A 19,688-nucleotide genomic window follows, 5' to 3' on the forward strand; every position below is an offset into this window, starting at 1 on the left:
GGGCACACATGTCACGATCGTCTCACGGCATTCAGAGTGGTGGTGGCCTACCTTGGCGCATCGTCCACACACCCGGGGGTTTACGCACTGGTACGCCTTGTGCTTCGTGATCTGCTGGCAGTTGTAGCACTGCTGGGGGCGCGGCCGCCGTTCAAACGCCATCGTCGTGCCGGACTCTCCTCCAACGTGGAAGAAGCCCTCGGAGATCAGTCTACGCGCATCACCGGCCTTGGTCACGAACACGACCATGGACCCATACGCCTTGGGTATCTCTTTCTTGCTAAGCCAAGAAATCTTGGCAACCGTGGTCTCGTTTTCTCGGCTAAGTGCCTCCGCCGCTTCAGCCCTGACATTGCCCTTCTCATCCAGTACCTCAATTCGCTTCACGTTGTCGATCTTCACGGGATAGAGTTCGTCTCGTAGCACGCGTGCTCCACGGCCGAAGCTCTTCTCCGCGATCTGCTTGACATACCTATGCTCCGCATCGTCGCGACAAATGATCCGGATCCTATCCGCGTTCCTTGGGTCTACCGTGACGGCCAGACACCGCCAGCTACCCTGTCCGTCCAACGCGCGCATCTCCTTTTCCACCGCAGCCCGGATCCGGCCTGGGTTGAGCTTGTCGCTGCCTTCTTCAACTCTTGATGTATCGATCGTACAGAAGGGGTCGCTGCGGCTCGGCAGCGTCGCGTTGCCCGCCGTGGCTACCCGCGAGTCGCGACCTTGCCCACCTAAGCCGCTTCGCGCGACGTCCGCGTAGGACACACTTGGGCTGTTCCGCGTCGCAGCAACTGTTGCGAGTGCTTCGAGGTTTTCGTTCGTCTTGGCGCTTTCGTCCTCCACGCGTTCTTTCATCGCTTGCAGCTCTCCTTTGACGGCCTGTAGCTCGCTCTTGACTGTTTGCAGCTCCGAAGTGACCACGCGAAGCTCTGCCTCAACGTTTTTATTCCGTGCTTCCGACTTCTTCCACGCATCGAACATGATCTTGACCGCTGTGTGTAGCTCTTTGACCTGCTTGCCCATCGTCAGGAGCAGCCTTTTGTCGTCATCCTCTATGGGTTTCGCGCGTTCCTTGGCCAGGGTTGTGGCTCGCTTGGTCGTCGTCCGCCGGCCACCACCAGCAACCTCCGTCGCTCCGTCGGTCGCATTGTCGATTATCTCTTGATGAGTCTGGTTCAGTTGGGCTTTCGCGGATGGCTTTCGCACCCTTCGTGATGGCAGGTCCTCGTCGCTCGCTGCCACCGCCTCCCTCGCAACGGTGATGGACGTCGAATCTAGCTCGAGATCCATCGCGTCGGGACGTGCGCAGAGACGCCACGCGGTAGATCGTGCTAGTGCCACGTAGCGCGTTTCGGAGCTTCTCGACAGCGCTCAACCCAACAACGTCGAATGATTCTTCACACAATCAAATATCGAAAATTCCCCAATCCTCTGATCAATACTACAGTAGAAGTCGAATTTGGTTTCCGTCTTTCTGGGATACAGATACCGGATGGAGGAACAGATATACCTAGTTCTGCGCTAGCTACCGTATGTCTTTAGAGTTGATAACGCACAGGCCAACAGAGACGGGTGTTGACCAGTCAGCGCAAGACATTTTATAAACTATCCCACCGGGCCGCCAACCTCCACTTGTGTCTTCTTAACTTTCTTCGAGGGCGGTCGAGTTTAACAGCTTTACCGAGCGGCGTTGAACGAAACGGTATTGAGTTTTTGTATTGTGTTCTTTGGTTTGGTCAATGAGCCATTCCATGAGCGTGGTGCTTGTGTAATTCTTCTAAAAATATGATGGAGACTGGCCAGCTGTATATAAGGAATAGTGCCCTTGGCCCCCTTCTTCAGCAGCGAAGGCTTTCAAAAAGGCTGGTTTCCAGTGAAGACCAAGGGCTAGGTAATGGACTCGATTTTTGGTTCTCGGTATGGAGCCATAAAGTTGGAAAAAAGCGTTGAGAATATTGGGACTGAGGATATAAGTGGTAAGACAAAGCCACTCATTTACTCGATATCAAACGTTGATGAACAGGTAGATAGAGTAAGTTGGAACGATAGTCTAGTTCAGATCTACATGGAATCATGAAGCTGGCTTTCTTGCCTTGAATAAAGTGTTCGCGTATCGAGGTTCATGAGTAAGTCAAATGACTTCTTCCCAAGCACATGTATGTCATTAGCGACAAGAAAATCGAGAAGTAATATCAAGGTCCTCTGGCAAGTGCACATAACTCGGATGCTCTGTCGCTGTGACTTTATCTTGAGAAGGGCATCAAACCCTTATTCAGCTCGTACATACAGGCAACCTCATAAATAGCATAGACTCATACTTGACCACAGTTTTGAGGAACCATAGCAACAACATCCCATGGAGACATCACCAAGTCAAGAGCCATTCAAGTATTAAAAGTGCCAAGTTAAAAAAGGTGACTATATTTACGAACCACTCATGCCAACGCCCCTGATGCAACAAATAAAACTATAAAAAGGGACACAACGATCAGAGTCGCAGGTAAAGGTAAGCTAGCTAAGAAAACGCCCGCACAAGTGTGTTCGATAGTTTTTGCCTCCTCTCGAAAAAAGGTAGAACCTTTCGAATCCAAGACGCAACACACAAGAAAAGGGGAAGCACGGATGGTTTTGGTTGAACAAGTAAAGAAAGTCTGGTTATGGGTATACAAAAACACCCTACGAAATAAGTTTGTGATCCTTTCTGGCTTTTAGCTGGGGACCTGGGCTCCACAGGGACTCTTTTTTCCTCATTTTTCGTGTTTGGCTTCCCCCTTACCCAGCAGCAAAGAGAGATATGAAGTTAACCTTCCATATAATCCGTCCGTCTATAAAAAGCGGCAAGAAGCTCTTAATTGGTAATGGTAGTGAGAAATCGATCCAGACGTCAAGTCGGAGGGACGGTATACTGGTGGTGTGAGAGAAGCCCCGGGTTGGTGGTGAGACGGTGGATAAACGCGGTATGATGGGTATTTTGTACAGAGTCGGGAATAATTCAACGAGCCGTCTAGTTGCGGACAGCAGGCATGTCGACCTTGCCACCGAAGCGGGCGACAACAGCGGAATCTTGCACAGTGGCGGTCGGTTCCCAGGTAGCTCCCTGCTGAACCATGCGGCGCATGATTCGGCTCGTCGTCTTCAGAATCTGAGGAGGCGCGGAGCCAGTGTCGACAGGGACCGAGTTCGAGAAGTCGGGCAACTCGAGCATGCCAATGTTGCGCTTCGCGCGGGCGGTGGTGGCGGGAGCAGGAGCAGCCTGGCCTGGCTTGATAATGGCAAAGTAAATGGCAACAATGACAGCAATGATGATGATGATAAGGACTGTAGACAATTAGCAAGGTGTTCCGACCATTCTACAACAAGTGCAGGCTTACCGCAGATACCCAAGCACCACCACTTCTTCCTCTTGGTCGCCTTGGCGGTGGTAATTGCAGTTCCGATTTCTTGGTTACCCTTGTCGAGGTTCTCAACAACCTCCTCGCCCTTCTGCTCGATCTGCGTAACGGCGGCCTCTTGCTGCACAATCAACGTATCCATATCCTGGAACAGCTGTGCGAGCTCGTTCAACTGTTGCTCGATCTTCAGGAGGGCGGCTTGGCGATCCTGCACGGCGTTGAGAACAGCGTTGGCCTGGGCCTGGCGACCGCTCTGCATCACGGCCTGCTGGAAGATCTGGGCACCGGCACCAGCATCCTCAACCGCCTCACGAACCTCGCGCTCGTCGGCATCAGGTCGCACAATGCGGTACTGGCGGGCCATCTGGTCCTGGGTGCGCTTGCGGAAAGCCGACTCGACCTGCTGGTACTGTTGGATAGCACCCTTCAGGCGGCGATCGATACGGCCGACCTGCGGCGAGTTTCTGGCAGACTGGCCATCGGGTGAGGACTTGACTTGGCGCACACGATCGGTAAGGCCGCGGTACAGGGTCATCGTCTCGGAGGAGAGGGCGTCGAGTTGGCGGACCGTCGATGAGTTTGCTGATGTGTCGGCATCGGTCAAGGTACGCTCCTGCAGCATGCGCAGCTGGTTCAGGTTGGCCTCAATCTCGTCGATTCCTTGGTCGATTGATCGGCACTCGTTCAGGATGGCGTTAGGATCCGATGACTGGCCGAAGCCGCTGGCGTTCTGGGCGAGGGATTCCATCTCGACGTTGGCGCCTAGTTGGACAGACAAAAGTCAGCAAAAGAGCGCGTACGACCGTCACGGTCAGGTCGTACCATATTGGTCCCTACCCATAGCTGGTCCCTGGTTGTATCCTCTGTTTCCACCACCGCCGTAGGGAGAAGGTCCTGAGCCGAAGCCCTGCTGAGGAGGACCTCTGGCAGGAGCTCCTCCTCCGTATCCTCCACCGGGACCATCGTCCCGCTGGTCAAAGGGGTTTTGACGACCACCGTATCTATGCTCGTCTGTCAGTATTCCGCGTTCGGAGAGGTCGTACTCGTCGTCGTGTGTCCCGTCGGCTCCATGGGAGAGAGAAACATACCCGTACTGCGCCATTATGTTAGTTTTAGTTTTCTCCGACGGATATCGGTGGCAGGAAGAACGGTCGGGTCAATTAGGTTAGGGGAGGTAGGATGGATGAAAGGGTAAAAAAAAAGGCGTTAATCGTCAACAAGGAAGAACAGTCGAAATGGGCAAATGCAACGCAACCAGGCTGAAGCAAGTATGATGATGTGCAAAGAAGGTTGGTGATCGCAGGAAGTCAAAGTTTGCGGTGTTGCGGCTTTGCGAAGAGTGTGCGGACAAGGCAACGGGAACGGGATCGGGAACGGGTGGACTTTCTCGACTTCGAGAAGGGAAGGGCAGCGCAGCAACGTGCGATTGACAAGAGGACGACAGGACGTAATGCAACGTTGGTAGGGCAGGGCAGCGTGCAGAGTGAGGGTTGAACAAGGCGAGGACGGGCGGGCGAAACACCGGAAGTGCGAGGGTTGGGGTGAAACACTGACACTCATGTTGCTTCTGCGAAGCGCGAAGGCTTCTTCCTTGCGCGACGATGATGCGAGTTTGGTAGACGCTCAGGGGCGAATGCAATGTATTGTAGTATTGCTTTGTTGGATGAACGTCGTCGTCGTCGTCTCGCGCGCGGTAGCTTTGGTAGGAAGGAAGATGTGTTAGGCCTTTTGATTTGATGTTTTGTTGATTGTGGCAGAAAAAGAAGCAAGTTGAGTACGGGTAGAAAGGGCGAAGGAGAAGAAGGGGGGCGGCGGCGGATGAGATGAATTGGCGTTGTGGTTGTAGCGTCGAAAGTGACGGTGTGGTCCAGGTCCAAGTCCAGGTCCAGGTACGACTTTCACACAGAGTCGCTCTCAGGCTTGGACGACAGAAGTCTCAGGCTCGTTTTTTCTGGGTCAAATGGTCGACTGGGGGGGGCTATGAAGCGAGACGAGGCGAATGGGCCACAATCCACAATTGCACAGGGCCTTGGACGCAGGAACGTGGGCGTCAAGCGTGTGGCTTGAAGCGCTTCTTTGTAGCAGAAATTCGAATTGTCTGTTCGGGATGGGGGCGCGGTGCTTGGGGTGCCCCTGGCTTGCGGAACGATCGCCGTTTAGGTAGCTTTCTGGCTCCAGTAGGAGAGATGATTGGAGGGGCCCCGGCTTATTGGCAACAACTCTACGGAGCACTTCGAGGAGCTTGTGTGTGTGTGAGTGTGCTCAGTTGTTTTTTTATTTATTTAAACTGGGTTGACGAAAGGGCCGTTCCTTTTTTTAGTGTTTTTCTCGCCTGGGGTGAGTGTGTGTCTGTGAGATTGTGATTTCGTCGTTCGTCAATGGCGTCGTCGTCTTAGAGTCGGATGAGTAAGTTACAATACACACTCTTCCCAAAGAACGAGTGAGCGATGAGGATGAGAGTGAGAATGGGATGTGAGTATGAGTGTATTCGTGGATGGGCGGGCTTGGCGAGGTACCTGCATGCGACGAAAAAGGTCCCAATCGAGGCAGGGGCCGGCGATGCAACGCGAGGGAAAGGGGGGGACGTCGTTGTCTGTCACTCTCTCATCCACTGTTGGCTGTGGTGACACTGGTGAGGTGAGAAAACCTGAAAATTTGCTACGTTCAGGCCTGTGTGAGACTGCCTCGATGGTGTGTGTGTGAGAAAGTGAGAACGTGAGTGAGTCTGGGCTGTCTCGACTCAGGCGGATGCGTTCGGCGGCAGGTGATTGGTCGAGGAGCGTCGAGGACTGGACCCTGAAGCTTGGACTTTTGCCTTCTCTTTTTCGGGTGCGCTGTAACTGTAACAGGCGGCGGGCGATGAATGGAGGCGAATAAACTTGAGGCGCTGGCGGGAGATGGTCCAATGCCGGCGTCCTAAAATTAATGCGACTTTCTTCAAGATTGTCTGATGTTGGTGGTATTGGCTCGATGGATGCTTCGATCAAGTGTTCGCTGGCCGGTCGGTGCTGCTGCTGACTGAAGCAATACCTCCTTTTTCACCCTTCTTATTCCGGAATTGGCTTCCAACGTGCAACTTGCTCCCTTATGCTTTCAAAGTGTCGCTGACTGTCCGTTCGTGCTAATGTCACGACTCTCGGAAAAAGGCTAACCTTGAAATTGGTGAAGGAGGCTGCCTCTTCTGATGATGCGGCGGGCCTCGTCCTGGTGGCTTATGACGACCCGTTCAGAGGCGATTACGATGGTGGTGTCGAAGGCGAAAGGTCGACAGGGATGTTGACGACGGGAATTATGAGCCAATCGAAATGGTTCCCTCAAAGTTCAAAAGAGCCCACACAAATGTGTCTCTTGTCTCCTCTTTCTCTTGGTGGTGGTGGCAGTGGTTTCAACTGCACCCAGCTCGACAGCGTTTCGTTGGCTGGTAAGAATAGAAGCAGCCGAAGCCAGATAGGTAGCGGCAGGCTTAGCTACTATAGCTAAACCTCACAGTCGCTGCTCTTCGTCGGTCGTGGCGTCGTCAGTTGTGAGGTTGCAGCGCAAAGGGTGCGAAATGCCAATCAAGCGTTCGACGATCCAGATCTCTCCACTCGTTTGGAAACTGGACACCCCGTGTTTCTTTTGCTGCCGTCTTCCCGTTTCTCGTTTTCCCGCTTTTTTTTTGTTCTGTCTCCGCGAACACGGGATTTTCTTGTGGGTTGCAGTCGAATAAACCTGCTGGAGCAGCAATGTCGATCAATTCCGCAGCAGCCGTTCTGAACCTGTCGCTAGGGTCACAGGCAATCGAGTCTGTGGCTGGTCGCGGAAATGACGCTGATGATCGACTTTAGTGGTGGTTAGGTACTTTTTGGTGCAATGCCAATGAGGAGGTCGATGCGCCTCTCGTAGTAAGGTACTGTAGGTATCCAAAAAGACAAGCAACACCAAGCAATAGAATTGGAAAATTGCGAGGAAAAGTTCACGACCATGACCGCGAACCGGTAAACGGGGATTTCAGCCTCTTAAACAAACTAATCCATACAAGCTCCCCCAATCATCCCATCGCCCATCAACTCTAGGAATTATCGATCCTTCCGGCCACTTTTTCAACACCACCACCACCACCCCGCTCGCTCGCTTCTCAGCTTACGGTCTCGGAAGCGCGAAACTAACACATGCAACTGCAAGCCTCTTTCCCCCTCCTCCCTCTACGGCTGAGCTCTTTAGTGCTCGTCTAGCGAGGGAGAAAAGGAAAACGGGCTTTCGGACTGCCTCGGGCTACTCTTTTTGGTTGCGGAATCTGCGGCGTGTAGTCGTGTCAGGAACACTCACTCACTCAACCCAAAGCTGCCTGCTCCCCTCCCCCCGGCAAGGCCTCATCTTCCTTCGCCCCAATTAGACTCGGTTCCATGCAAGCCGTAAGCTCGCCATCAGCAGGCTGGGACAAGTTCAGCTTACCTACCAGGACAAGTCGGACTAGCAGCGTCATCCTCCTATCCACTTCTTCAAAGCCTTCCATTCCTTCAAGCAAGGCCAGCAATCGGTGAATAGCTGCCCAACGGCTTGGAGATTTCAATTGCGAACAATTTGGCAAGATGCCAAGGCCCATTCACCGCCTCAAACAGAGACAAGATATCCATGAATTATAGACACAGAGAAAGAGGGGAATAACAAGCCTCACTCAGCTCGCCAAGGAACGCAGCTGTAGAAAACCCTCCCCAGCAAGACAGTCTAGCTTTACACTTTTCGGCAAACCCCATCAACACAGCCTTCTCCTCTGCGACCCGTAAGCCATCCCGCCGCCGGCTCAATTTTCTGAACCAATCCGCATTCTACAGCACCTTCAGCCCCAGGATGACCGTCCTCCGTCCTCCCTTGGAGCCTTTCGGTTGATCAACAACCCACCAAGAAGACTTGGAACTAGTCGAGATCTGGCTTCCGCAAGAAAACTCTCCTCGCCGTCATCAACGGGGTATATCCTTCTCACACCATCACGGGCCGTTCAGAATATCAAAAAAGTCAAAAAGCCATTACTTCTTCCAGCCATTTCTTGGCTTCACAAGCAAACTGCCATATCGCGCGGGTTTCGTATCCAAAGACAAACCTGGACTTCACTCGGCAAGCTTACCGAACGACAGCTCGGAATAGAAACCCCCTCCTCGAGTTGGTTGAACAACAAGCTTTAAGCCCCTTCACATTCCTGCAGCGACACCTACCTGGTCTGAAGAGTCGCTGCGCTGGCACTTACGGTAAGTAACACAAGCTGCCACGGCTGCCCAAAAGATCCGCAGTGCGTTCCGCTTTGGGCGGAAGCTGACACCGCACCCACACCCATAAGTCACAACCCACCGCCTCTGCCTCCCTTAGCGCCGCACCGCCAGCCGGTTCCAGGAAGACCGTAGGGCTGTGCTACCGAACGGCCCCAGGATTGACCCTCTTCTTTCGCTGGAATCTCTGTACCAGTATCCGCATCTACATCATCCCGAATCGGGCGGGGGTGGAAGGAGAAGGGGAGGGGGGAATCGAGACAAACGGCGGCCCTCCCTTCCGCTTCTTCGGTCCGCTTTGGATTCATGCTTTCGTCCGCAACAGGCCCGTTAGTTCAGTCGTGGCCTGCTCGTCAGCAACATCAGACCTCGAGGATTTATGCATACCTACCTACTGATGTCTCCCCCTTCCCAAGCATTACTCATCCAGCATTGAAGCAATCTGGTCACCCGCCTTCTAGGCCCGTGTCTTTGACCTCCGGCATTTGGGACGGTGGTGGCCAATGATCTCTATTCTAGAGCCACGAGAAGCTGAAAAAGCTCCTTTGCTTAATATCTCTACCTCTGCTTTGGGAAATGATATGAAACCTGCATCTAAGCCATCAAAACTCCTCTTGTCACGCCCGAATCTTCCGACCTTCGTCCAGCTACTACCCATGTAGTCGATACAGAACAGAGCCTTTCCGTCTCCTTCCCTGGTATAAACTCATTGCTAACGCCATTCCCCCTCACTACACCACTGCATAGGCCGAAACATAGCTCACGCTACTGTCTCCTGGGCGCTTGATCAACTCGCTACGATCGTATTGGATAAACGTGAACCGGTGGTCGCCCAGTTCCTCAAGTGCCGCCATTGTCACCCCGATCGGGTGCCTGCCACACACCGTATTCTTGGTCTGTTTGATGCTATCACAGAATTCGCTGTGCTTTCCGGTCTTGATGGCCTCGATCGCCAAGTCATCCACCATCTTGATTGTCTCGTGAATGGGCGCCCCGTCGGGCGTGGGGTCGAATCTGGAAAGCTTCTTCTTGCTGTTGAGCGTCCCGTCCGGGCAGTAGGGCTGATAATCGAAACGCCAGCCCCAGTGACAAAAGTCTGAGCTGACGATGAATGCGTTCTCCGGGTTCTTGACGTACTCGGCGAGCCACTTGCCCACCTCCTTCTCCTCTGCCTTGTTGTTGTCGCCGATTAGGATCGGTACGATGGGCGGGAAGTTCTCGGGCGAGCCAAAGGTCTGTTCCAGCCGGATCCAGAGGTACGGCAGGTGCATCTCCAACGAGTGTTCAGCGTTGTCATATTTTCTCGGAATCGCAGGAATTTCGAGGTCTTCGAAGAGTTGAGATGTGACCTTCTCGTCTACTTTTAGGCTCCCCCAAGGTGTACCATACTTCTCATACTCGCTGACCGCGCAGCCTGCCAGGTAGAAGGTATGAGAGGGCCCGAGAATGAATACGCGTTTCGCTTTGCTGAGGTCAAGGGCCTTATAGGCCCAGGCTGCCGTGGCACCCGAGTAATCGTAGCCGGCGTGGCTATCGAGTCATGTTAGTTCAGCAAATACATACTTGCTTATCGTTCAACGTTATGAGAAGAAGACGGTGTAAGCTGAACTCACGGGGCGATGATGACTCGAGCGCCAGGGACCGGTAGTTCGGTTCCGTCAATTTGATCGGGCACATCGGAGAGGAATCCATCGAGATGCTCCCTGAGTTCCTTGGGGTCGCCCAAGTACCAGGAGCCTGCCTTACCAGGAGGGCGGATGTCTGCTTCTCCCGACTCCATTGTGATGTCTGTAAGTTGAGGTTGAGAGCTACGAGCAAGCGAATCTTCGCAAAGCGTAAGGGCAACAGGTCTCTGGTCAAGACTACTTCTCAGGTTGAAAGTGTATGTACGGAAACGAGAGGGAGGTCAAGAGCTCAGGGTGATAAGGTGACGTGCCTACTGCCCCGCACTCATGGTAGCTCCAGCGAGCTTCGTGCCTACCTCCGGCAATCAGCTCCTGAGGGGCCGGCGAGGGGTAGGTTTCTCCACCCTGGTGCATGATCCGGGCCCATCTTTAGCGTCCGTACGGGTGCCCCCGGATACCCGGGTTAGAAAGAGCCGGGTGCAAACAACATGCTTCCTTCCCGTATTTATTTTTGTGAACAGTCGCTTTACATCAACATAAGTTCATCGTGGGGAAATTAATGTTCATGATTCAACCCAGCTGCCTGGCATGACTGGTCTCGGCCGATCAACAAGAGCCCAGAAATCGGCAGCGAATACCTCGAACTCGGGCGCCCACCAAAGCCTCCAGTCGTCGAGTCGCGACCCATATCTCAAGCCGATCACGCGCACGGGAATCCAGTAAAGATCATTCCTCGAATGCTCTCGGTCTACCGCTCTCATCCACGACTCTCTCCTCTTGAGTGGGTTGCGCACATGTCTTCGCGAGGCCACCATCGCTTCGGCGCCAAATGCCCCTCTGAGGTCAGCAGCGGTGGCGGAATCGAGCGTTCGCATCTCATCTATACCGTACTGTAACAGATCGATGCCGGCGTCTCGTATGGCCCTCAGCCACTGCCGTAAGACCCTCCTGAAGACATCGTCCCACTCATTCCATGGAACTATGGGCGAGATGCGGCAGAGGGTCCCGCCAATGACTGAGAGTAACGGCGTGCCTGTCCAGACTGGGACCCGGTACCCTTCCAAAGGAATGATGGTCTCAACTCTGTGCAAGTGTATTCGATCCGCGGCTCTGAGAGTCTCGCTGACCGAGTGGCTCCATGTGTCGTTGTATGGGTGGAAACGAGGCATGGTCCTCCTCCTCTTTTCCTTAGATTCTTCTTCGTCATCTTCATTCTCCGATACTTGGTCATTGTCGTCCTCGCAACGAAGACGCTCGCCGTAAGACATCTCATCCGCAAACCTTTTCCCCATGGCGATAGCGTCAGAATGAACTAGCGAAAATCCAACCTCCGCCGAACCGCTAATCTCCTCCGCTGTTACAAGCACTCTATCGTCTTCTCTCAGCAGGTGCCTGTAGGTATCATGGCTAAGCACTATGAACGCTCCCAAGCGAACAGCCTCTGCGCGTTCTCGCAGCGGAAGTTGATGATAGCCCGGGAGAAACTGGTCCTGGAAGATGCGCAGCCAGTCATCGCTGTGTGAGTTATCATTTTTAAAGTCGAACATACGCTCCATGTTGAGCGTCGGTACGTTAGCGCTGCGGGACTGAAAGAGAGAAACGAGGTTGAGATGGTTGTCGTCGGATTGGTATGCTAAGTTTTTACGGGACTCGACTAGACTCCCGAGCGGACTTCTGTTTATGCTTATGCTCGTTAGAGACAGCGGCTCTTGGGGAATAATCGAGCTCACTCGTTTGACCCGCCATCATCATCTATAAGGTCTTCGAGGCCAAGGTCTAAAAGCGTTCGGCATACTTCGAGTTGCTCTCTGAAAGTAGCATACTGCGACGCAATGTTAACTTTCCAAAAGACGTTAAAGGCAGGGGCTTCAGAACTAACATATAATAGAGACCCGCCGTTTTCGTCTCTATCGAGCGGCGATGCGTCTCCTTTACTGAACATGGCCATCATGCTTGTCACATTGCCCCTCCCCACGGCCACAAAGATATCGCTATCTCTCGGCCTGACGCTGAATGACCGCAGGCTCTGCTGCCACCCGCCAGTCATACTCCAACTGATCTGTATCTGCCACACAGCTCGGGATATCCAAGCTGGGAACTGGACAGATAGACCCCATTCGCTCTGTTCTCTCGAACAGACGGTCGCGAGCTGGCCCCTCGCAGTGGGTTGGTACGACGGTAGTTTCGCTCCCATCCAGGCCGCTTTTGACCTGATAATGACATACTTTGGACTTTCTTCCTCTTTGTCGCGACAACTTTCCGGCGCTTGCAATTGTTTCGCCAGTTTCTCTAGTTGTTCTGACACTTCGTGCGATACCTTTTGCGCAATCCTCTCCTCGCTTACCTCGTGTAGCTTCCTCTGGCTTTTGACTACTTTCGCGGCCATCTTCTCAGCTATCCTATCATGAGATGCTTGTATCATCGCTCTGTAACACGAAGAAAGTGAGCAAATGTTCTCTGATCTCGAATTTGACTCCTCCAAGTCGCCATTTACTAACCTTTCATAAGACCCAACACACATGAGAACCATCCCAACCGCCGAATCCAGCCTCCGCTCCAATTTGACCACATCATCACGCTTCAACCCAGCCCAAGCAAGTCTCATCTTCCGTTTCGCGCGGCCATGGATACTCGCTTTTGGCGGTTTATGCGTAGCAGTTTTTAGCTTCTCGACCATATCCTTGAGGGCGTGATGCGCCTTGGTGGCGTATGCTATGCACGCCTTCGCGTGCCGTGCCGGTACTTGGAGACTCGGATCCGGACCGCCGTAGTCCTCTTCGGAGCTGGATATCATGGTGAACATGTCTTCCAGGACGGGACCCAGGGCTTCGAGGCGGTCGACGGCGTCTTGAATGTCTACGGGAAGATCTTCAATCGAGTGCCAGAGGTGGACGGCTTTGGAGATGCCTATGCACAGCTGGCCCAGGGCTATGCCGCTGGCAGCGGCACCGATCGCTTCCATTAGAACAACAAATGTAGCGGCCGGACGTATTGTCTAGCTTCTTCAAGGAGAAATGAGAGAAATGAACCATGGAGCTTCCCATCCATGCAAATGTTGACGGCTGTGAGTAGCGACGACACGTAAAATGAAGGACGCTTGAAGACAGGAAAGCCTTTCGAAAGTGTCTCCAACTGCTCGAGGAATAGAAAAGGAATCAGCTACCCAACACTCATCAACCGGGACCAGGAGACCAAGAGGGATCCCATCAGCCGTCTCTGCCATAGCCCTGCGGCACAGTCACGGATGCGGGACGGCCCTGCTGCCTCGGCGGCAAACCTGCATATGTCGACAGGGGTGATGGCCATTCAAAGCCGGCTTAAGATCCGCAAACCGGCCGGGCTCAAGACCCAACCAACAGGATCTGAAGGCTGTGGGAAATCAAACACCAGCACTTACCTAGTCAACAATTCTACTGCATGGAGAAAGCGCTGCTTGTATGAGATCACAATGGACTCAGATGCCATATTGCTGCCGAGTATACGAAAAGAAGAGCCTGAAATGTGTGGTATAGAAGCGGACTGGGCTGATGTGTTCTCTGAGGTTGTCAAGTGTCTACTTGTACTTAGATATGCTGCCAGTCTCACATCGCTCAGCCCGTCGCATCTTGCTTACAATCCCGCGGTATTTTGCGTGCTGGTCCAAGTCACTCTCTGTTCAGGCACGAAATCAGGGCACAATAATAGCTCTCTCATGTGTATTTCGTGCCGTGTTATTTCCCTTCAAAGCCGGATCCCGTTCTGTTTGATGGCTAAAGCTTGTAAAGCTGGAGAGTTTTCCACTATTGTATTCAGAGCGGTGCTTTTATCTCACAATATTCAGACCATATCATTGGCATGAGCTCCTCGTCTAACCATTCCCTTGCTACTTCCTCCTCTTGATACTCGTAATAATATCTATCGCGCTCGTCTACCCATCCACCAGGGACGTTGACGTCGAGATCCACCCGATGAACCATTGCCCAAAACTCGCCTGCATAATGCTCGTATTCGGTAACCCACCAAAACATCCAATCATCTTTCGATTTTCCATAAGTAATACCAAGGAGGCGAAGCCGAAGCGTCAGGTAAGGAGGTCTGTAGTTCACTGCAAGTGTGCGATGCCATTTTCTTCGAGTAGTTGTAAGACCTTCATCATGAAGCCGTCTTTCTTTGCGCCCATAGTCCAAGAGATCAGTCCCATTCAAAGTCAAAACATCCAACCAAGCTGACATTCCCCTCTGTAGGCGTTGATAATTTGAGGCCCATCGGACGCTCATTGACCGTGGATAATCAAAGAACCAATAAGGGGCCTTATCAATTAGAAATGAGAAGGCGGTTTGACTTCTAGTATATGGATGGCAGGGGAACTCGGCATCTTCAAGATGACAAAGACCCGCAGGGTCAAGTTCGAGGCAAGTTCTGAGAAGTTCGCACCATTTTATCTGAGACCTCGGTTCTCGGTCGACATGATATGACTTAGCCGCAGTCCGACGGACCATGCCGAAAGCCAACGATTGCAAGAGGGAGCAGTAGCCTGCCGATCGTGATGACACAAGAGCATCAATGCCGAGATTTTCAGTCTCCGGCAACAGGAAATGCAACTCATCCGAGGAAAATTGACCATCTGGGGCCCTCCAGACCATTGTCCGGAAATGCTGCAGCCTTTTCCTGAACGGAAATGATTGGTATCGACGGCGACCCGCATATTTAAATAAGATCCGGAACCCTGCCATCGTTCTGCTCCTGTCAAGATAAATGTCAAAAGCTTCGGGACCCTCTAGAAGATCACTCAGGCCATGTTTCGAAATTTCGACCAGCGCTGCATGTGCATTCCCATAGTTTACTTTCTCATCAAACGAGAACCATGTTAACGCGTTGAAAACCCATGGATAGCTATTCATCGTCAGAGAATTGCAGCCTTGGTGAAGTGGGAAAATGAAAAGGTTGTCTTCACCTGCGATTGTAACTTGAAGAGTTTTCTAGCACACACAGCCCTAGACCATACTCTAGTAGCTTTTTGACTATACTCAAAGAACCGCGTGAGAACGCACACTGCCAAACACGTCGGGTCAGAATTTTCGTCTTAAACAGGAGGATGAAAGCAAGCAGAAACCATACCTCAAGTAAAGTTGATCCATCCCGTTTTCGAACGAACGGTGACATCTTTTGATCATCCAATTGTCTGAGAAATGCAGGGCAGTCGTCTTGCCTCATTGTTCTGTACAATTCATGGCTAAAATTGCCCACGACTTCGTAAGATCTGAGGCTCAGTTGCCACCCCCATAAGCTTTTCTGCGCCAGGACGGAATATACTGATCCCGTAAGCCAACTAGGTGGCTGCGCGTGCAGCTTGTAGCCGACGTCTGATTTCCAAGCCAGGCAGATTCTGCCAGTCATGGTTCGTCTGTGGGAAAAGTTCGCCATTGCTGGCGCTTTAACAACAAGGGACTGGCTGGTGTTTGTGCCACCGTCAACCGAGGTGTCTTAAGTTTGACCTCGAATGGCAGTTTGTGTGTTGGGCAACTGAAAAGACTTTATATCAGATGACTGCTGTAATTGAACCATCACAGAGTATGACAGCAGAGATCTAAATGAATGACAGTCAGCCTCATGGTAGAGTGATTGATGAAAGAAATTGCTGACGTCAAATACTGCTCGCGAGCCAGCCTGAACAGCTCCAATGCCAAATTCAGCTTCGAGTCCAAATCAGAAAGGTCCTCCTTTCGAAGAACAGCCTTTGTCGACGCCAGATTCCTCTTTAACCTTCGTGGATCTGTGACCTGGGTGTACAGCTGATCGACTATCTCCTGCAGATCCTTCAACACAGCCCGGGTTCTATAGATGTATTTTTGCAAGAGAGCACTATTCCAAGCCTGTTGGGGCAGAGGACTATTGAAGGCCTGGCTCTCTGTCTCTAGAAGAAAGTCTTCAAAGTCCCTGAGCCGCTCGGCCTTTTCAAGCAGCGCATCTGGGATATTTTTGATCTCTTTCCACAGGTTGACGAGTTTGATCGAGGCTCCTGCGACTTTTGCCGTCAGCTCGACGACAGCGATGACGCTTGAGGCTAGCCCGAGGGCTTCAGCCATCGCGAGTAGTATCTAGCTGTTGGAGCTCGGCTGGTTCGGTGAGACTGCAATGAATATAGGTTCTCAGCTGCGAGATGAGAAGAGAGGCAAAGTTTGGTAAAATTGGGTGGGAAGTGAGATGGCAGGAAGTGAGGGAAATGTCCGAGGGGCCATGCTCTTCATGCTCATGGGACTGTGCCGCAACCATTGGCTGGAGCTGGGCGGTTGTCCTATGCGGCCTGGTGGTCTGGATGCTCCTCATGTTGGTTCGCCTGTTGGTTGCCTGCATGATGGCTGAAGCTGACTGGCGGCGATTGGAGGCTCGCATCAAGTCTGCCTTGTCATGCCACTCAGACACGAATCATTGTCTACTATTAGCGCACTTTCGTTGATGTATCATTGCCATTTTGTAGAATCAAGTCACACTGCAGCTTGCCCCAGCAAATTTAGGTACTAGAGTTAATAGGTGCAGCATGAAGAACCCACGTGAGAGTCGTGTATGAAGCTCATATACGCAACTGAATTTGTGGGAGCATCCTTATGAGGGAAACTACATCTGGGTGGTCACGAGTTGCTACCACACTCCGTACAATAGGTACCTTTTGGGGGTGTTGGGGGTGGGTGGAACAGACTGACACTTAACCTGGCTCACGGTCTATTTAGCCCGGACATGTGCAATGCGGGAACCCATTTCCATGCTTCACGAACACCAAATCGCTTGAGACATTGGTCCACTTGAGGATGACGTTGCATGTCTCCCCGGACCTCCTCCCCGTGGAGAGCCGCTTCATCCGAAAGTACCCCGGACTCGGATACTCCACAGCGGCCCGGGTGGATACACCCCGCAGGATACTATCGGCGTGAGTCACCCCGCACTTGAGCCCGAAAACGGCATCTTTTCGGCCTTGCCGCGCCAGCACATTTTCCTCAAATACCTTGGCATTTGATATCCGATACCGTCCTATGCCAACATCTCATCTTGTAACGAGTATACAGCAGTCAGTTCCTGTGATAATCAGGCATCATTACGTTTGATATCTGTCCGAGCCCCCAACCATGGAAACCGCCAGAGAGAGTTCCCAAATCGACAACCCAGTCAACACGCCCTCAAATACGATTGCAACAACATACCACTCTGTAATCGAATCCACAATATACAACAACCTCCCAGCAGTCATCAAAAGATTCAACTTCCCCGAAAACCCAAGAACCCACCACCGCTGGCGCAAAGAAGTCGAAGCCCTCAACCTCGCCAGAGGCCACGTACGTACCATTTACACCTACCTACGTGCTATACATCCATACATTCCCGCTTCCCCCTTTTAAAAACCTGGCCTACGTCCACCTAAACTCACTTCCATCCCAACTTACACTCTCAACAGCCAAACATATCCCAAATCCTAACCTCAACCCCCTCCCCACCAACAATAACTCTCCGCCACGAAGCCGGCCTCAGCCTCGAAAAATACATCAACCGCAAAACCTCCACCTGCACCCTCTCCTACTCCGACGCCTTAGCAATCTGGTCCCAAACTGCATCAGCCCTTTCCCACCTGCACTCAACTTGCAACATAATCCACGACGACGTCAAACCGGAAAACATAATCTTCTCCTCCCCCTCCCCTCCTCATCCCCATTCATCACCTCACTCTTCAACTCACAGAGACGAACACCCACAACCCCACGCAGTCCTCCTAGACTTCGGCGCCGCCCTCACCCTCTCCTCTTCGTCAACCCCCCCCTCTCCCGACCTCAACATCTGGTCCCCCTCCGGCACACCCCCCTACGCACCCCCCGAATTCCTCCACCGCACCAAATCCCACGCCTCCGATGTCTGGGGACTAGGCGTCACCCTCCTCTTCTGCTTCGGATACATCCCGCTGCCTACGGGCTCCTGGATCCTGCCACACGTGTTTGAAGACGAAGCTGTCAAGCAAGAAATGGTGGCGTGGTTGGATGAGATCGAGGAGTTGAGGACGTCGTTGGGGAGGAGCGGGGATAGTGAAAAGGTGTTGCTTGGGAGGATGTTGGAGAGGGATCCGGAGGTGAGGATTGGGAGTGGGGAGGTTGTGGAGGTTCTTGGGTCGTGATGGTAGGGGAAGGTGAGTATGGTCATGAGGGTGAAGAGCAAGATGAGATCTAGATCTATCATTCTTCACGATATATCAACATGAATGAGAATATCGCCATAAACCACACAACCCGCTCGAGTCACCCCACGGCACGCACCACCTCCCATCTCCCCATTTACACTTACACACTCACACACATACATCCATCCACCCACACACAGTACACCGACCCAGACCTCCGGAAACCTCCATCCCAGAAATCCAAACCTTTCTTTCTCTCAACTCTAACCCCCCCCTTCCTACATATTCATACTTACACACCCTCACTCGAAAAGCAGGCCCAATCCTAGATTACCCTCACGATCCACCCCAGCACAGCCCTGCACCGTTCAAACCTCCCACGCCAAGCCCAGATCTCGGAAACTCTATTAAACACAAGAAAAATCACCCGCATACCTACCTATACCATACGCCATACGCCATACAACCCCAAATCCCCTCCAAGGGCGTAGATGAGAACCCCTGACCCATGCAATCCGGATCAGACTCCGAACTTCCCCCTCCTCCCCTCCCAAATTCGGTCATCCCATCCACGGCACGCTCGGATACCTAACCCTCCACCACCAACAAAGTCTAGATCCAATCTCACGAAAAGTCTCACTCGGTTTCGCTTCGCTTTCTTGGGTAGACAGAGAAGCATCCCGTGAAGAAAATCACGTCAACACAAAAAAAGTCTTCAAGGAAAGAAAAGACAGCTGCGCCTCCCGAGACCCTACGCCTTCACACCCAGCAAATCCAGGGACCAAATCGCTCAACACCGTAATATATCCCAAAACCAACAAGACTCAGAGGAAAGAAGTTCATTTGTATCAAATTTCGATTTCGATTTCTGTCATAATCGACTAGAATTGTTTAAAATAATAAAAAAGAAGAACAAAAACCTGGGCTCGTAAGCAGCAGGCAGACAGAATCTCATCAAGAAACCCCTCGGACTCCCATCCCCCCAAATTCTATCGGTTTCCGAATATGTATAACCACAAACCACGTCGCCCGCATTTTTGTATTCTCAGGAGTTCCCGGTTCTTCCATTGCTTCGTCAAAATCCAAACCCCATCGCCTATACGCCGATCGAAATGCCAAGATGCAACATGACCTGTTCGCGTCACCGTCCCTGTCCCCAATCTCTGTCCTTCCCGATTTCTCTGCTTCCATATGTACAAGTCTCTCTGTGTTACGTTTGTAAGCATAAATACAGTGACCGGGCGCCATGCACCTCGCTGTGTGGTAGTAAATGTCTTCCCCCTCGGTAAGC

At 52.3% G+C, this 19,688-nt stretch overlaps 7 protein-coding genes across 7 annotated transcripts; 2 read left to right on the top strand and 5 right to left on the bottom strand.

Moving 5' to 3' along the window:
- Window positions 1-3,004: 3,004 nt before the first annotated feature.
- BDZ83DRAFT_573800 (SNARE domain-containing protein) lies at window positions 3,005-4,494 on the bottom strand (the record flags this gene model as incomplete). Its single annotated transcript, XM_060504651.1, has 3 exons — window positions 3,005-3,318; window positions 3,372-4,154; window positions 4,215-4,494. The coding sequence occupies 3 exons, from the start codon at window positions 4,492-4,494 to the stop codon at window positions 3,005-3,007; spliced, it is 1,377 nt and encodes a 458-aa protein (XP_060366894.1).
- Window positions 4,495-9,366: 4,872 nt separating this feature from the next.
- Window positions 9,367-10,415, bottom strand: BDZ83DRAFT_573732 (memo-like protein; the record flags this gene model as incomplete). The annotated part of the gene is made up of 2 exons (XM_060504647.1): window positions 9,367-10,165; window positions 10,249-10,415. The coding sequence occupies 2 exons, from the start codon at window positions 10,413-10,415 to the stop codon at window positions 9,367-9,369; spliced, it is 966 nt and encodes a 321-aa protein (XP_060366895.1).
- A 408-nt stretch (window positions 10,416-10,823) lies between these two features.
- BDZ83DRAFT_750560 (uncharacterized protein) lies at window positions 10,824-13,222 on the bottom strand (the record flags this gene model as incomplete). Its single annotated transcript, XM_060513931.1, has 3 exons — window positions 10,824-11,934; window positions 11,991-12,686; window positions 12,759-13,222. The coding sequence occupies 3 exons, from the start codon at window positions 13,220-13,222 to the stop codon at window positions 10,824-10,826; spliced, it is 2,271 nt and encodes a 756-aa protein (XP_060366896.1).
- An 826-nt stretch (window positions 13,223-14,048) lies between these two features.
- Window positions 14,049-14,471, bottom strand: BDZ83DRAFT_650133 (uncharacterized protein; the record flags this gene model as incomplete). Its single annotated transcript, XM_060510348.1, has 1 exon — window positions 14,049-14,471. One exon carries the CDS (start codon window positions 14,469-14,471, stop codon window positions 14,049-14,051), a length of 423 nt encoding a protein of 140 aa, XP_060366897.1.
- Window positions 14,472-15,723: 1,252 nt separating this feature from the next.
- BDZ83DRAFT_750561 (uncharacterized protein) lies at window positions 15,724-16,325 on the bottom strand (the record flags this gene model as incomplete). Its single annotated transcript, XM_060513932.1, has 2 exons — window positions 15,724-15,826; window positions 15,883-16,325. 2 exons carry the CDS (start codon window positions 16,323-16,325, stop codon window positions 15,724-15,726), a joined length of 546 nt encoding a protein of 181 aa, XP_060366898.1.
- Window positions 16,326-17,360: 1,035 nt separating this feature from the next.
- On the top strand, window positions 17,361-18,394 carry BDZ83DRAFT_750562 (kinase-like domain-containing protein; the record flags this gene model as incomplete). Its single annotated transcript, XM_060513933.1, has 2 exons — window positions 17,361-17,567; window positions 17,687-18,394. 2 exons carry the CDS (start codon window positions 17,361-17,363, stop codon window positions 18,392-18,394), a joined length of 915 nt encoding a protein of 304 aa, XP_060366899.1.
- Window positions 18,349-18,807, top strand: BDZ83DRAFT_238102 (uncharacterized protein). Its single transcript, XM_060501856.1, has one exon. The coding sequence runs from the start codon at window positions 18,475-18,477 to the stop codon at window positions 18,724-18,726; it is 252 nt and encodes an 83-aa protein (XP_060366900.1). The 5' UTR covers window positions 18,349-18,474; the 3' UTR covers window positions 18,727-18,807.
- The last annotated feature ends 881 nt before the right edge of the window (window positions 18,808-19,688 follow it).

The sequence above is a fragment of the Colletotrichum acutatum genome (assembly GCF_030867785.1).
Source record: "Colletotrichum acutatum strain CBS 112980 chromosome Unknown BDZ83scaffold_29, whole genome shotgun sequence".
In the NCBI taxonomy this organism is placed as follows: domain Eukaryota; kingdom Fungi; phylum Ascomycota; class Sordariomycetes; order Glomerellales; family Glomerellaceae; genus Colletotrichum; species Colletotrichum acutatum.

Bases quoted from the DNA above. Each gene is read 5' to 3' on its own strand.
- BDZ83DRAFT_238102 (XM_060501856.1), top strand. From the start codon at position 18,475: ATGAATGAGAATATCGCCATAAACCACACAACCCGCTCGAGTCACCCC.